The 17,866-nt window shown below is 44.7% G+C and overlaps 1 protein-coding gene across 1 annotated transcript; it reads left to right on the top strand.

The window, feature by feature from the left end:
• Positions 1-13,844: 13,844 nt before the first annotated feature.
• Positions 13,845-17,866, top strand: LOC106567880 (uncharacterized). The gene is made up of 2 exons (XM_014137729.3): positions 13,845-14,842; positions 16,013-17,866. Exons 1-2 carry the CDS (start codon positions 14,191-14,193, stop codon positions 16,762-16,764), a joined length of 1,404 nt encoding a protein of 467 aa, XP_013993204.3. The 5' UTR covers positions 13,845-14,190; the 3' UTR covers positions 16,765-17,866.

Raw genomic sequence — 17,866 nt, 5'->3', positions numbered from 1 at the left:
GATGCACCCAGTCAAGATGCTCTCAATGATGCAGCTGTAGAACTTTGAGTATCTGAAGGCCCATGCCAAATCTTTTCAGACTCCTGAAGGGGAAGAGGCGTTGTCGTGCCCACTTCATGACGGTCTTGGTGTGTGTGGACCATGATAGATCCTTAGTGATGTGGGCACATAGGGACTTGAAGCTCTCGACCTGCTCCACTACAGCCCTTTTGATGTGAATAGGGGCATGTTTTGGCCCTTTGTTTCCTGTAGTTCATGATCACCTCCTTTGTCTTGTTGACTTTGAGGGAGAGGTTGTTGTCGTGGCACCATACTGCCAGGTCTCTGATCTCCTCCCTATAGGCTGTCTCATCGTCATCGGTGATCAGGCCTACCACCATTTTGTCGTCAGCAAACTTAATGGTGTTAGAGTCGACATCCCACGCCCTTATTCTTTCTGGTTCCTATACAGTCACTGAACTTGGCAGACCAGACCCAGCAGCTATTACATTGGTGCCTAATGGAGAGCCACAGCAGATCAGAACTGTGATCATTTTGTCCAACTTTAAACAGACTGCATAAGACATCTTAATGTATCCACCTTCTTTGATGCGGCCCTGATGAAGTTTCAGTCTTTTCTGCTGAGGTGTTGGCACTAGTGTGGGCATTGGGGTGTGTGGAAGAAGTGGGGCGTAAAAGGGTTCTTTTGGATTCAGACTCTGCCACTGCCCTGGTCGGGCTTAGATAAGGGAGGTCTAGAACACGTTCAGACTTGTTATTTGAGCTGTTGATGGTGCTTTATAGGGTGGGGAAGAAAGGTTGTTTTTTTGTGGGTTCCAGCTCATGTGGGGGTAGGGAGAAATGAGGCAGTGGATTAAGTAGCTAAGGAAGCTCTGAAGAGAGAGGAGGGAGATGTGGTGGTCCCGTTAGGGGGGATGGAATGCAGGAATATTATAGCGGCGGGGACGACCCAGAAGTGTCAACGTGAGTAGGAGATAGAGGAGAGGGGGTGGCAGTTTTTCAATATTCAGAAGTCAATAGGCACCTGGGGAGTGAAAGGAGGGATGGGGTTCTGTTGAAAAGGATGAGGTTGATTCATTGTGGATTGGGAAGTGGGTAACTTTTAGTCTGGAAAGACCTAGATGGGAAGTGTGGGGAATGTGGGGAGGTGGAGACTGGGAAATGTTGTATTGCAGACAGTATGGGGAGATTTTTCTGTGAGCTGGCTGAGTTGGGGGTAACCACCTTTTCGCTTGTAACCATTTTTGGCACAAATGACCGGCAGACTGAGATAGGAAGTTGTTGACATTTCTCTAGTCTATTCCACTGGCCAGCATCTACCGGTGTTAGGTTAGTAGATACAAAATGTTAATATATAATATTAAGGCACAGCAAAAGACTGAGCTGTTCAGAAAAGCTTTCAAGGACCTATGTTTATTTTGTTCTCCTGCCTCACCAACTGTGCTATTGTATGTCTTTTCACATTGTTTGTAACTTATTTTGTACATAATGTTGCTGCTACCATCTCTTATGACTGAAAAGAGCATCTGGATATTAGAACAGCGATTACTCAACTCGAACTGGACAAAGATTTTTTCATTAATGAGTCCGACGGGAAGGATATACTGCTTCTCCGAGACCAGGCCAAAATCCCATCATTTGTGTGAAGAAAATACAGATATACAGCAGTGGGAGATCGGGGTGCCTTGTGAGAATTCGTTGGCGAGTGGGTAAACCACCTCTACCATCCGTAATATTGGTCAATGTGAAATCACTGGAGAGTAAACTGGATGATCTCCATTTGAGACTATACTACCAACGGGTTATTAAAAACGGTAATATCTTCTGTTTCACGAGTAGTGGCTGAACAACGACAAGGATAATATACAGTTGGCTGGGTTTTCCGTGCATCGGCAGGACAGAACAGCTATGTCAGGAAAGACGAGGGGTGGGAGTATGTGTCTATTTGTCAATAACAGCTGGTGCGCGATGTCTAATATTGCTCGCCTGAGGTAGAGTACCTCATAATAAGCTGCAGAACACATGGTCTACCAAGAGAGTTTTCATCTATATTTTTCGTAGCCTTCTATTTACCACCACAAACCAATGCTGGCACTAAGACCGCACTCAACAAGAATGTATAAGGCCATAAGCAAACAACAAAATGCTCATCCAAAAGAACGCTCCAAGTGGCCATGGACTTTAATGCAGGCAAACTTAAATCCATTTTACCTAATTTCTACCAGCATGTTACATGTGCAACCAGAGGAAAAAAAACTCTAGACCATCCTTACTCCACACACAGAGACGCATACAAAGCTCCCCCATTTGGCAAATCTGACCAAAATTCCATCCTACTGATTCCTGCTTACAAGCAAAAACTAAAGCAGGAAGTACCAGTGACTCGCTCAATACGGAAGTGGTCAGATGACACGGATGCTACGCTACAGGACTGTTTTGATAGCACAGACTGGAATATGTTCCGGGATTCATCCAATGGCATTGAGGAGTATACCACCTCAGTCACCGGCTTCATCAATAAGTGCATTGACGATGTCGTCCCCACAATGACTGTACATACATATCCCAACCAGAGCCATTGATTACAGGCAACGTCCACACTGAGCTAAAGGCTAGAGCTACCGCTTTCAAGGAGCGGGACACTAATCCTGACGCTTATAAGAAATCCTGCCTTGCCCTCAGACGAACCATCAAACAGGCAAATCATCAATACAGGACTAAGATTGAATCATGCTAAACCGTCTCTGATGCTCGTCGGATGTGGCAAGGCTTGCAAACTATTACAGACTACAAAGGGAAACCCAGCAGCGAGCTGCCCAGTGACGCAAGCCTACCAGGGTGAGCTAAATGTCTTTTATGCTTGCTTCGAGGCAAGCAACTCTGAAGCATGCATGAGAACACCAACTGTTCCCGATGACTGTGTGATCACGCTCTCTGTAGCCGATGTGAGCAAGACCTTTAAACAGGTCAACATTCACAAGGCCACGGGGCCAAAAGGATTACCAGGATGTGCACTCAAAGCATGCATGGACCAACTGGAATGTGTCTTCACTGATATTTTCAACCTCACCCTGACAGAGTCTGTAAAACGTACATTTTTCAAGCATACAGTACCACCATAGTCCCTGTGCCCAAGATAGCGAAGGTAACCTGACTAAATGACTGCAGCTCTGTAGCATTCACGTCGGTAGCCATGAAGTAATTTGAAAGGCTGGTCTTGGCTCACATCAACACCATCATGCCGGACCCATTCCAATTCACATACGGCCACAACAGATCCACAGATGACGCAATCTCAATCACACTCCACATTGCCCTTTCCCACCTGGACAAAAGGAAGACCTACTGTATGTGAGAATGCTGTTCATTGATTACAGCTCAGTGTTCAACACCATAGTGCCCACAAAGCTCATCACTAAGCTAAGGACCCTGAACATCTGCAACTGAATCCTAGACTTCCTGACAGGCTGCCCCCAGGTGCTAAGGGTAGGCAACACGGGGGCCCCTTAGGGGTGCGTGCTTAGTCCCCTCCTGTAGTCCCTGTTCACCCACGACTGCGTGGCCAAGCATGACTCCAACACCATCATTAAGTTTGCTGACGACAAGATGGTGGTAGGCCTGATAACTGACAGCGATGAGACATCCTATAGGGAGGAGGTCAGAGACCTGGCAGTGTGGTGCCAGGACAACAACCTCTACCTCAATGAGAGCAAGACAAAGGAGGTGATCATGGCTACAGGAAAAGGAGGGCCGAACACGCCCCCATTCACATCGACGGGCTGTACTAAACTAAATTAACTTAATGACTACTTTCCCGTAGCACTCACTTCTGTCATCATGAAGTGCTTTGAGAGACTAGTCAAGGATCATATCACCTCCCCCTTACCGGCCAACCTAGACCCACTTCAGTTTGTATACCGTCCCAACAGGTCCAAAGACGATGCAATCGCCATCACACTGCACACTGCCCTATCCCATCTGGACAAAAGGAATACCTACGTAAGAATGCTGTTAATTGACTAAAGCTCAGCATTCAACACCATAGTACCCTCCAAGCTCATCATCAAGCTAGAGGCCCTGGGTCTCAACCCCGCCCTGTGTAATTGGGTCCTGGACTTTCTGACGGGCCGCCCCAGGTGGTGAAAGTAGGAAACAACATCTCCATTTCGCTGACCCTCAACACTGGGGCCCCACAAGGGTGCATGCTCAGCCCCTTCCTGTACTCCCTGTTCACCCACTACTGCATGACAATGCACGCCTCCAACTCAAATCATCAAGTTTGCAGACTACACAACAGTAGTGGGCATGATTACCAACAACGACGAGACAGCCTACAGGGAGGAGGTGAGGGCACTCTGAGTGTGGTGTCATGTAAAAAAAAAAACTCTCACTCAACGTCAACATATCAAAAGGAGATGATCGTGGACTTCAGGAAACAGCAGAGTGAACACCCACATATCCACATTGAAGGGAGGGCAGTGGAGATGGTGGAAAGTTTTAAGTTCCTCGGTATACACATCACAGACAAACTGAAATGGTCCATCCACACAGACAGTGTAGTGAAGAAGGCACAACAGAGCTTCTTCAACCTCAGGAGGCTGAAGAAATTTGGCTTGTCACCCAAAACCCTGACAAACTTTTACAGATGCACAATCAAGAGCATCCTGTCGGGCTGTATCACAGCCTGGTATGGCAACTGCACCGCCCTCAACCGCAAAGCACTCCAGAGGGTGGTGCGGTCTGCACAACGCATCACTGGGGGCAAACTAATTGCCCTCCATGACACCTACAGCACCCGATGTCACAGGAAGGCCAAAAATATCATCAAGGACATCAACCACCCGAGCCACTGCTTGTTCACACTGCTACCATCCAGAAGGCGAGATCGGTACAGGTGCATCAAAGCTGGGACCGAGAGACTGAAAAACAGCTTCTATCTGCATCAGTCTGCTAAACAGCAATCACTAACTCAGAGAGGCTGCTGCCTACATTGAGACACACTCACTGGCCACTTTAATAAATGGATCACTAGATACTTTATATAATGCACACTAAATAATGCCACTTTAATAATGTTTACATATCTTACATTACTCATATCACATGTATATACTATATTTTAGCACTGTTGGAACTAGAAACACAAGCATTTCACTACACTCGCATTAACATCTGCTAACCATGTGTATGTGATATGGTATGGCGCTACAGAGGGTAGTGTGTACGGCCCAGTACATCACTGTGACCAAGCTTACTGCCAACAAGGACCTACAGTTGAAGTCGGAAGTTTACATACACTTAGGTTGGATTAGTTAAAACTCGTTTTTTAACCACTCCACAAATTTCTTGTTAACAAACTATAGTTTTGTCAAGTCGGTTAGGACAGTCAATGTTGTGCATGACAGAAGTAATTTTTCCAACAATTGTTTACAGACATATTATTTCACTTATAATTCACTGTATCACAATTTCAGTGCGTCAGACGTTTACATACACTCATTTGACTGTGCCTTTAAACAGCTTGTAAAATTCCAGAAAATGATGTCATGGCTTTAGAAGCTTCTGATCGGCTAATTGACATAATTTGAGTCAATTGGAGGTGTACCTGTGGATGTATTTCAAGGCATACCTTCAAACTCGGTGCCTCTTTGCTTGACATAATGGGAAAATCAAAATAAATCAGCCTCCGAAAAAAAAAATTGTAGACCTCCACAAGTCTGGTTCAACCTTGGGAGCAATTTCCAAACGCCTGAAGGTACCACGTTCATCTGTACAAACAATAGTACGCAGGTATAAACACAATGGGACCACGCAGCCGTCATACCGCTCAGGAAGGAGACGCGTACTGTCTCCTAGAGATGAACGTACTTTGGTGCGAAAAGTGCAAATCAATCCCAGAACAACAGCAAAGGACCTTGTGAAGATGCTGGAGGAAACAGGTACAAAAGTATCTATATCCACAGTAAAGCGAGACCTATATCAATATAACCTGAAAGTCCGCTCAGCAAGGAAGAAGCCACTGCTCCTAAACCACCGTAAAAAAGCCAGACTACGGTTTGCAACTGCACATGGGGACAAAGATCATACTTTTTGTAGAAATGTCCTCTGGTCTGATGAAACAAAAATAGAACTGTTTGGCCATAATGACCATCGTTATGTTTGGAGGAAAAAGGGGGAGGCTTGCAAGCCGAAGAACACCATCCCAACCGTGAAGCACGGGGGTGGCAGCATCATGTTGTGGGGGTGCTTTGCTGCAGGAGGGACTGGTGCACTTCACAAAACAGATGGCATCATGAGGGAGAACAATTATGTGGATATATTGAAGCAACATCTCAAGACATCAGTCAGGAAGTTAAAGCTTGGTCACAAATGGGTCTTCCAAATGGACAATGACCCCAAGTATACTTCCAAAGTTGTGGCAAAATGGCTTAAGGACAACAAAGTCAAGGTATTGGAGTGGCCATCACAAAGCCCTGACCTCAATCCTATAAAAGATTTGCGGGCAGAACTGAAAAAGTGTGTGCGAAAAGGAGGCCTACAAACCTAACTCAGTTACAGCAGCTCTGTCAGGAGGAATGGGCCAAAATTCACCCAACTTATTCTGGGAAGCTTGTGGAAGGTTACCCAAGACGTTTGACTCAAATTAAACAATTTAAAGGCAATGCTACCAAATACTAATTGAGTGTATATAAACTTCTGACCCACTGGGAATGTGATGAAAGAAATAAAAGCTGAAATAAATCATTCTCTCTACTATTATTCTGACATTTCACATTCTTAAAATAAAGTGGTGATCCTAACTGACCTAAGACAGGGAATTTTTACTAGGATTAAAATGTCAGGAATTGTGAAAAACTGAGTTTAAATGTATTTGGCTAAGATTTATGTAAACTTCCGACTTCAACTGTATATACTAGGAAGGCCCAAAAGATTGTCAAAGACTCCAGTCACCCTATTCATAGACTGTTCTCTCTGCTACCGCACAGCAAGTCTAGGTCCAAAAGGCTCCTCTTAGCGCACGGATCCCGCTAGCGGGATCAAAATCGACAACATCAGGTGAAGCTGGAGCGCGCCAAATTCAAATGACAAAATTGTAATATTAAACATTCATGAAAATACAAGTGTCTTACAACGTTTAAAAGCTTAACTTCTTGTTAATCCAACCGCATTGTCAGATTTCAAAAAGGCTTTACGGCGATAACATACCATGCGATTATCTGAGGACAGCGCCCCACACCAAAATACTTTTCCAAATCAGCACAGGCGTCACAAAATCCCAAATAGAGATAAAATAAATCACTTACCATTAAGGATCTTCCTTTGTTTGCAATCCCAAGGGTCCCAGCAACACAACAAATGGCCGTTTTGTTCGATAAAGTCTTTCTTTATATGCCAAAATTGTCCGTTTAGTTGGTGCACTTGATTCAGTAATCCACTCTTTCAACATGCATACAAACAAATCCAAAAAGTTTTGGATCCTCAGGTACTCTAATATCTAAATAAACAATACAATTTAAGACGGAGAATAGTATGTTCAATAGGGAAGATAAATAACGAAGAGCGCGCACCTCATTCACGCGCGCAACAAGACTACATTTCTAATGAGAGACACCTTGGAAAAACTACAACTACGTAATCATTTTCAAAAAACAAGCCTGAAACTCTTTCTAAAGACTGTTGACATCTAGTGGAAGCCATAGGAACTGCAATCTGGGAGCTATTTATTTGTATATCCCATAGACAGGCATTGAAATGGACTGTGACCTGCAAAAAATCATTTTCCGGATGGATTTTCCTTGGATTTTCGCCTGCGATATCAGTTCTCTTATACTCACAGACATTATTGTTACAATTCTAGAAACTTCAGAGCGTTTTCTATCCAATGTTGCCAATTATATGCATATCCTAGCTTCTGGGCTTGAGTAACAGGCAGTTTACTTTGGGCACATCATTCATCCGAACTTCCGAACACTGCCCCCTAGCCCTAAGAGGTTTAAACGGCTTCTACCCCCAAGCCAATTAATCAAATAGCCAACCAGACTATTTGTTTGTTTTTGCACTGCTGCTACTCACTGTTTATTATCTATGCATAGTCACTTTACCCCTACCTACATGTACAAATTACCTCGACTAACCAGTACCCCCGCATATTGACTCGGTACCGGTACCCCCTTTATATAGCCTCGTTATTTTAACTTTATTGTGTTAATTTTCAAGCACTGCATCGCAGTTTGGTAGGCCCGAGATTATCTTGTCCCATCGTGCCCTAGCAACTCCTGTGGCAGGCTGGGCGCATGCACACTTACACGGTCGACAGTTGTATGATGTTTCCTCCGACACGTTGGTGCGGCTGGCTTCCAGGTTAAGTGAGCAGTGTTATTTATAAAAATAAATAAATTGAAATATCACATTTACTTAAATATTCAGACCCTTTACTGAGAACTTTGTTGAAGCACCTTTGGCAATGATTACAGGCTCGAGCCTTCTTGGTTGTGACTCCACAAGCTTGGCACACCTGTATTTGGGGAGTTTCTCCCATTCATCTCTGCAGATCCTCTCAAGCTCTGTCAGGTTGAATTGGGAGTGTCGCTGCACAGCTATATCCAGGTTTCTCCAGAGATGTTTGATCGGGTTCAAGTCCCGGCTCTGGCTGGGTCACTCAAGGATATTCAGAGACTTGTCCCGAAGCCACTCCTGCAATGTCTTGACTGTGTGCTTAGGGTTATTGTCCTGTTGGAAGGTGGACCTTCACCCCCGTATGAGGTCCTGAGAGCTCTGGAGCAGGCTTTCATCAAGGATCTCTCTGTACTTTGCTCTGTTCATCTTTCCTTCGATCCTGACTAGTCTCCCAGTCCCTGCCGCTGAAAAACATCCCCACAGCATGATACTGCCACCACCATGCTTCACCATAGTGATGGTGCCAGGTTTCCTCCAGACTTGACGATTGGCATTCAGGCAAAGAGTTCAATCTTGGTTTCATCAGACCAGAGAATCTTGTTTCTCATAGTCTAAAAGTCCATCAGGTGCCTTTTGGCAAACATCCAGCGGGTTGTCATGTGCCTTTTACTGAGGAGTGGCTTCCATCTAGCCACTCTACCATAAAGGCCTGATTGGTAGAGTGCTGCAGAGATTAGGGGTTAATTAGAACAGTGGTTAAAACCAAATGGCAAGAGTTTTGGCACAGGGAGAGAAAAGGAAGACATCTGTATTAGATCCAGAAAGAGGTGGGGGCAGGATGTCCTCAGGCCAACAGAGAAGGGAGGAAAGTGTAATCACAAGGCTAAGACTGGGACACACAGGGCTCAATAGTACATTGAAATTGGTTGGAAAACATCCGACTGGGAGGAGAAGATGGAGACAGTGGAACCTGTTCTAGTTCAGTGCCAGAAATATGCGAGGAAAGGGAGCGATTGTTATTATATTTGAGGAGTAATGCGGTTGAAGAGCCAGGATTAAGTGAACTGTTGGGTAAATCTTCAGGGGATGTAGTATTTAATTACGTATTTTGTTTCCTTATGGAGACGACAATATTGGGTAGGATTTAGACCTTTACTGTCTCTGGTCCAGTCTCCAGTCCAGTTGATGGCGGTAAGGCACCTTGAAGTTGGTTGCCAAATGCTATTGAACAGGAATATGTGATGGTGGAGGTGTGGTCGAGAGGAGGGGTGCTAGTGGTAGTGAACTACTATAATGTCAGATATTGGACCTGGAGGTGCTGGAGAGGGTGGAGGGCCAGGATAGAATTACGGTAATGTGGTGTGGGGATTTTAATGCATACAACACACTTTGGGGGGGAGTCTGCCTTTGACCTCGACAGTGATCATTACCCCATAGTATGCACAGTAGGCCGGAGGGAGGAGGAGGTGTCAGTGGATGGAGTAGGCAAAGTGGGACTCGTTGCAGGAGCTGAGTGAGCAGGTGATGGCTCGGGTGGATATGCGAGTGTATGTGGATAGTATGAATAACTGGGTGAGAACTGCGTTAATGGAGGCAGCTACTGAGGCTATACCTATGAGTTCAGGGAGGAGGAGGAAAAGAGTCCCATGGTAGACGAAGGAGTGTGGGGATATTGTGAGGAGTAGGAACAGGGCATTTGGAGTACTGAAAAGGACACATAACTTCCAACATCTGATTCAATATAAGCAGGCCCTGGTGAGAACTATCCATCAGGGAAAGAGGTCATGTTGGCGTCGGTCCTGTGACACCATTGGAAGGACGACACCTGTGGGAGATTAATGATTAAAAGGATGAGTGGGGTCAGAAGGGAGTGGAATTATCCACTGTTGATGAGTGGGAAGGATGTGGCAGTAACAGATGTGGAGAAGGCAGAGATGATGGCCAAAGCGTTTGTCCAAGTGAATAGCTCTGTGGCAGAGGGGGAGAGAGAGAACGAGAGATGAGCATCCTGGAGTGCTGGATAGGAAAGAGAATGTAAATGATTCCTTGAATGCACCATTTACCATGGCAGAGGTGAAAAAGGCAATAGGTAAGGCAGGGTTAACTTCACCTGAGAAAGATGAGGTGTGCTATGTTATGTGGGCCCATCTTAGTGATGAGACACACTACAGGTGGAGATGGGGGATATGCCATTGCAGATTAGGAGACAGCAGCTGGCAATGAATTATTGGGTCAACCTACAGGGACATGGGGTGTCTCATCCTGTGAAAGGGATTTTAGAGGCATGCTGGGAACATAAGCGAAGACAGAACATAAGTTTTGGGTGGGTGGGTGGGTGGGTAATGCCCAGGTGAAGGAGATGGGACTGTATGGAAGGGATTTTATTCCAACGGGAGCTATTCCTGTAAATTCAACATGGCTAGTAGTTGATCTAGAAGTGTTGGAGAGACTACAGAAAGATAGGGAGGGTGTTAAGCCATCTGATTTGTTTAAGAGATGTCTGGATACTGTGTATCAGGATTAAGTGGCCATTTACACAGATGGTTCACAAGACCCAAGGACAGGATGTACTGGGTCAGCATTTGTAGTGCAGGAATGTGGGGTGGTAGTCAGGAAACGTATTTCAGATCATCTGGCTGTATATACGGCGGAGCTGATGGCCATACTGTTGGTCTTTTATTTTATTTTATTTAACCTTTATTTAACTAGGCAAGTCAGTTAAGAACAAATTATTATTTACAATGATGGCCTACCAAAAGGCAAAAGACATCCTGCAGTATAGGACAAAACACATCACGACAAGAGAGACACCACAACACTACATAAATAGAAACCTAAGACAACAACATACCATGGCAGCAACACATAAAAACACAGCATGGTAGCAACACAACATGACAACAACGTGGTAGAAACACAACATGGCAGCAGCACAACATGGAAGCAGCACAAAACATGGTACAAACATTTTTGGGCACAGACAACAGCACAAAGCATAAGAAGGTAGAGACAATACAATACAATACATCACACGAAGCAGCCACCATTTTCAGTAAGTGTCCATGTTTGAATCTTTGAATGAAGAGATGGAGAGACAACGGTCCAGTTTGAGTGTTTTTTGCAGCTCGTTCCAGTCGCTAGCTGTAGCGAACTTAAAAGAGAAGCGACCCAGGGATGTGTGTGCTTTGGGGACCTTTAACAGAATGTGACTGGCAGAACGGGTGTTGTATGTGGAGGATGAGGGCTGCAGTAGGTATCTCAGATAGGGAGGAGTGAGGCCTTGCAGTGGATGGAGGAAGTCAAGCCAGACAGAGTAGTTATTTGCTCTGATTCATGTGCAGTATTGCTGAGTCTCCAGTCCTTTACCTCACATAGCAGACAAGACCTGCTTTATGAGGTGCAACAAACCCATCCCATGTGGGGGTGGAGGGGAACGAGGCAATTGATGTACTGGCAAGACAAATCAAATCAAATTTAATTTGTCACATGCGCTGTATACAACAGGTATATTGACCTTACAGTGAAATTCTTACTTACAAGCCCTTAACCAACAGTGCAGTTTCAAGAAAATCCCTAAAAAAGTAAGAGATAAGAATAACAAATAATTAAAAAGGCAAGAGTAAATAACAACAGCGGGGCTATATACGGGGGTACCGGTACAGAGTCAATGTGCGGGTGGCACCGGTGTCGAGGTAATTGAGGTAATTATATACATGTAGGTAGAGTTATTATAGTGGCTATGCATAGATAATAACAGAGTAGCAGCAGCGTGTGGGGGGGCTATGCAAATAGTCTGGGTAGCCATTTGATTAGCTCTTCAGGAGTGTTATGGTTTAGGGGTAGAAGTTGCTTAGAAGCCTCTTGGACCTAGACTTGGCGCTCCGGTACCGCTTGCCATGCGGGAGCATGGCAAGAACAGTCTATGGCTAGAGTGGCTGGAGTCTTTGACAATTTTTAGGGCCTTCCTCTGACACTACCTGGTATGGAGGTCCTGGATGGCAGGAAGCTTGGCCCTGGTGATGTACTGGGCCGTACGCACTACCCTCTGTAGTGCCTTGCGGTCGGAGACCGAGCAGTTACCATACCAGCCAGTGATGCAACCCATCAGGATGCTCTTGGTGGTGCAGCTATAAAACCTTTTGAGGATCTGAGGACGCATGCCAAATCTTTTCAGTCTCCTGAGGGGGAATAGGTTTGTCGTGCACACTTCACGACTGTCTTGGTGTGCTTGGACCATGTTAGTTTGTTGGTGATGTGGACACCAAGGAACTTGAAACTCTCAATCTGCTCCACTACAGCCCCGTCAATGAGAATGGGGGTGAGCTCGGTCCTCCTTTTCCTGTAGTCCACAATCATCTTTGTCTTGATCACGTTGAGGGAGAGGTTGTTGTCCTTGCACCACAAGGTCAGGTCTCTGACCTCCTCCCTATAGGCTGTCTCAACATTGTCGGTGATCAGGCCTACCCCTGTTGTGTCATCAGCAAACTTAATGATGGTGTTGGAGTCATGCCTGGCCGTGCAGTCATGAGTGAACAGGGAGTAGAGGAGGGGACTGAGCACGCACCCCTTTGTCCAGGTAGGAAAGGGCAGTGTGGAGTGCAATAGAGATTGCATCATCTGTGGATCTGTTGGTGCGGTATGTAAACTGGAGTGGGTCCAGGGTTTATGGGTTGATGTGAGCCATGACCAGCCTTTCAAAGCACTTCATGGCTACAGATGTGAGTGCAACGGGTCAGTAGTCATTTAGGCAGGTTACCTTAGTGTTCTTGGGCACAAGCACTTAATAGTGGGGATGTTGATGTTGTTAAACACCACTTTAAACATCTACATGACACTGCAACAAAATTTCCCCATGGGGACAATAAAGCCACTAAAGTAAAGTAGTTTCAAAGAGCAAGGCAGAGGCAAAAAGCCTGATATGGACAGTGATGGTGCAGAGATGGCAGGAGCAGTGGAATAGAGATACTAAGGGCAGGCATTTATTTCAAGTACAGAGGAAAGTCGGGGAGGATGGCAGGAAGGGACAGGAGAGGAGGCTATTTTTTACAAGATTAAGTGTGGGACACAGCCGGTTGAATAAGACCTTAAATGTGATAGGAAAGCATCCAACAGGAAAGTGTGATTATTGCCAGGAAACACAGACCGTGGAGCATGTATTGCTACAGTGTGGGCAGTATCAGAGGGAAAGAGAGGCTGAGATCTAGTATGAGGGAGAAGGGGATACAGGAAATTAGTTTTAAAAGTATATTGAGTAGAACGTCTTTAGATATAGTCTTAAATATTTTGTTATCTTTTTTTTAAGAACAACGGGGCTGGCAGATAGTATTTCGTTTCTCCCTGTCTCTGGCCCACACTCCAGTACAGTAGGTGGCGGTAATACACCTTAACGTTGGATGCCAACCACTGATAAACCCCACCAAAGAAGAAGAATACACCGTGACGTCATAATTATGCGACACTCAAAAACTGATACGTGGGGAGGTGAGTTGGCGAAAATAAATAAATAAATAAATAAATAAAGCACGTTTTTCAGTGAGATTCTTCGAGAAACAAGATGACTCATTTAGCTGTTCATTTGTTTGATTTAAAAGCTATTTTCTTAAGAATTTCAAACAGTCAGTATGTTGTCTGGCCAGAGGCTAACTAGACGGCTTGCTATCGAACTAACGTTAGCTAGCTAACACGGTGGCCAGTTAAAAGGTTAGCTACCTTGCTTACCAAACAAGGACTGAATCCCGAGGCTTTGTAACTTTTTCGATCTGTTGGAAACATAACATCAAGCGAATCACTACCATGAGTTTGACGATGGAGACCAGTGTCTCTTTCCTCAAATATGAACTTGCATCGACCATCGAACAGGCAGTGAGGTGTGCAGTAGAAGCCGTTTTGAACGAAACTGCTAGAGTAGTTGGTATCAAACTGGCCGCAGCTCGGACTGCTGCTGCTGAGTCTCATCGTGAGAACCAAAGTTTGAGAGAGAGACTTGACGTATCTGAGGGTGAACTCAAAGCAACACGGTACTACATGACAGCAGCCGAGAAGAACATCAAACAGTGTTTACTTCTTAATCACAACCAGCCTAGATCAGGTGCTTTAGGTCCTGGTTCGGAAGAGTCTCCTTTTCTCTTTCCCCCCACTGCTTCGGGGAGTCCTTCCAACATGCTCACGACCCGTGGGCCCAAGTCGTTTCGAGCCTCATCCACACGATCACCGTTTTCTAAGTCACTCCCCAGTGTAGGTCTTTGCTTACCAACAGTGCAGCATGAATGGCCCAGGAGCAGCGAAAACTTGAGAAGAATACGGACATCCTCCTCCATTGTCTCTTCTACCAATCCCTCAAGAACATCCAAAGTGCCACAATTAGAGGTTGGAAACTCACCTCATCACACTGAGGAGGATACAGAGGGGCAATTCTACATTACAGATGATGGAGTTGCGGAGAAAGGTAGGCTTACACCCTACACATAGACATTTATACTGGGTGGTTCCACTCCAGCTCAGCCCAAAAATATTTTGGGTATCTCAGATTTTATAGTCAATTCTCACAACTTCATTGGGAGAAAGGATGTTTAACATGCATTTTACCCTTTTCACAAACAATTTGAGAAAATATGACACATGGTTCCTGAAAGACACTATGATCTGTGAACCGTACACGATTGACATGTTGGTGTCATTATACTCCTAATAGTGTGCTCTAAAATATGGAGTGTGGCTATATTCTTAAGAAAAAAAATCACAAATGTATTCAACATAAAATGCCCTTTTTGATTTAGCTTATTTTTTTAGACATTGTTTGCAACAATATACTCATCAAACACATCACATTTCCAGAGTGGGAAATTGACATTATAGTTCATTAACCAACCACTGCCCTCCTGTAGGATTCAGCAAATCACCATCAGAGGGAGTTATAATATATGCCATTTGGCAGATGCTTTTATCCAATGCTCCTTGCAGTCATGCGTGCATACATTTTACGTGTGGGTGGTCCCAGGAATCTAACCCACTATCCTGACGTTACAAGCGTCATGCTCTACCAACTGAGGTACAGAGGACCACTGAGTTCCCCTTGAATCCATTTTCGCATTCACTGTGTTGGTCCTAAAATTGATCAGAACTTTAAAAGTAACAGTCCCCACTCAGGAAATTTGACATACTTGTATATTGTTTAAAACCATGTCTAATTTACCAAATCAAAAGGGTACTTTTGAAATATTAATATTAGTTGTTTTAACGTTGAATAAATGCATGTGTAAAATTGTATTTTAGAATATAGCGATACTCCATATTTTAGAGCACTCTATTAGGAGTGTAACGACTTTAAGCTGTTTGTATCATGTACGGTTCATGGATCATTGGGTCCATGTATAGGTCTAAAAAGGGCCTAAAATTGCCACTTAAATTTATTTTTTTTTTTTATCATGATTACAAATGTAAAAAGTATATCAATCATCCATCTTCCCAATTAAATTTCTATGTGATAATTGCCAGAACAATCTGCGATACCAAAAATATATTCAGGCTATGCTGTCGTGGGATCACCCTATTTGCATGTACTCAACAAATGAAAAGTCTCCTGCTCACTGATCATGATATCATTTATCTCTTTCAGAGTACAAAGTCCATGCAAGTGGAGGAGAGGACTCTGGAATAATTCAACAGGAGCAGGAGGGAGGAACAGTGGCAGCAGAGGACCCTCACAGAACTTCTGATATTACCAACTTTGAGTTGGAGATGGGTCAGAGTCACCCAGCAGGCAATGTGAATGACCTGGGCCTGATCCAGGTGCTCGATGAGGTGGATGAAGTCAAAAGAACAGTTAAAATTGAAAACGACCCTGAGATCCCAAGTATGCTGGAGTCCCACCTCCCTGAGTCATCACAACAACTCTCACAGACGCAAGCTCACATTGATAATGATGGTGACAATGATGGTAACTTCATGGGGTTTATCCCACCCTCTGCAGGGGACGCTGGTCTTCTAGGGGCTTTTGAAGTCCGAAGGGAGAGCTCGGATAAGGTGCATCGTTGCAACGTGTGTGGCCGGGGATTCCGCCGCTTCTACTGCCTGAAGACACACCAGCGCATTCACACGGGTGAGCGGCCATATCCCTGCAGGTATTGCGAGAAGCGTTTCCGCCACCTGGACAGTCTGCATAAGCACCAGCGCATCCACACTGGGGAGAGGCCCTACCGCTGTGCCCAGTGTGGCTGCTGTTTCAGGGAGCTAGGCCAGCTCAAGAAGCACAGGCTGACCCACTCACCTGCTCCCACCACACCCCACCCGGCAGTGGCACTGTCTCTACTCCAAGCAGGGCCCTCCTATACATGGCCACACCTCCACTCACAGTCCCTGGATTCCTAATCAGGATGGATTTGGTACACACATTCATACAAACATATTTTGTAAACATGATAAGATGGTACTAATTTTTTGTGTTAAGTTCACCCTAATCAAAGTTAATATTATTTAATTGACAATGTACACAAGCTGATCATGTAAGAATCATCTATTGCAGGTAGGCTAGTGGTTAGTTACCCTTTTCTGAGACTGCTGCGCCACTAGGGAGGCCAAGGCACTGCATCGCGGTGCTAGAGGTGTTACTACAGACCCGGGTTCATTCCCGGACTGTGCCACAACCGGCTATGGCCGGGAGTCCCATAGGATGGCGCACAATTGTCCCAGCGTAGTCCAGGTTAGGACTCATTGCACTCTAGCGGTTCCTTGTGGTGGGCCGGGTGCTTGCGGACTGACCCTGGTTGCCAGTTGAACCGTTTTTCCTCCAACACATTGGTGCGGCTGGCTTCCGGCTTAATTTGGCAGGTGTTAAGGAACGCGATTAGGCGGGTCATGTTTCGGGGGACGCATGCCTCCACCTTCGCCTCTCCTGAGCCCATTGAGGAGTTGCAGCGACACGACAAGATCAAAATTTGGGGAGAAAGGAGGGTAAAATACAAAAAATAAGTAAAGAATAATCTATTTCTATTACTGCTTGTTCACAATGTTCTTAATTGGCATAAAAGGGTGTTCATTATGCAGTCACAGATAGGAGCAGGTACAGATAGGAGCAGGTCTGCAGATTCCGCCTGGAAAGGTTTATACAACAGTTTGGCATCAAGAGTTGATTTTCGTTAACTACACATACCTGGTCAAATGGAAATACAGAACACTTTGGCTGAGTTGATAGCGCAATACAGAAATGAATAGTGTATTTTTGTTGGTATTACATGTAGATCTTTATCAACAGTTTAACACTATAATTATAAAGCCAAAACTGAGGGGAAAATATGTATTTAAAGTGATGCTTCTGTTGTATATTGTTTTCATTAGCCTATTCATTTTGAACAGCAATTAATTTATTTTGTACGTTTTTGATTTACCGATTTAAAAAAAGTCACATTTTCAGAGTGTTATTGGATTATTTTGTTTAATATTGTTAAAATTAAATATGACTTCATAAACAGTA

This window comes from Salmo salar, chromosome 13 (genome assembly GCF_965601325.2).
Source record: "Salmo salar chromosome 13, fSalSal1, whole genome shotgun sequence".
Classification (NCBI taxonomy): Eukaryota; Metazoa; Chordata; class Actinopteri; order Salmoniformes; family Salmonidae; genus Salmo; species Salmo salar.
Note: the sequence above shows the minus strand (reverse complement) of the source record. Positions and strands in the feature narration are given on the sequence as shown.

Excerpts from the sequence above, each read along its gene's own strand:
- LOC106567880 (XM_014137729.3), top strand. The coding sequence starts at position 14,191 with ATGAGTTTGACGATGGAGACCAGTGTCTCTTTCCTCAAATATGAACTT. Across the intron at positions 14,843-16,012 it reads TGATGGAGTTGCGGAGAAAG|AGTACAAAGTCCATGCAAGT; the intron begins GTAGGCTTACAC and ends TATCTCTTTCAG.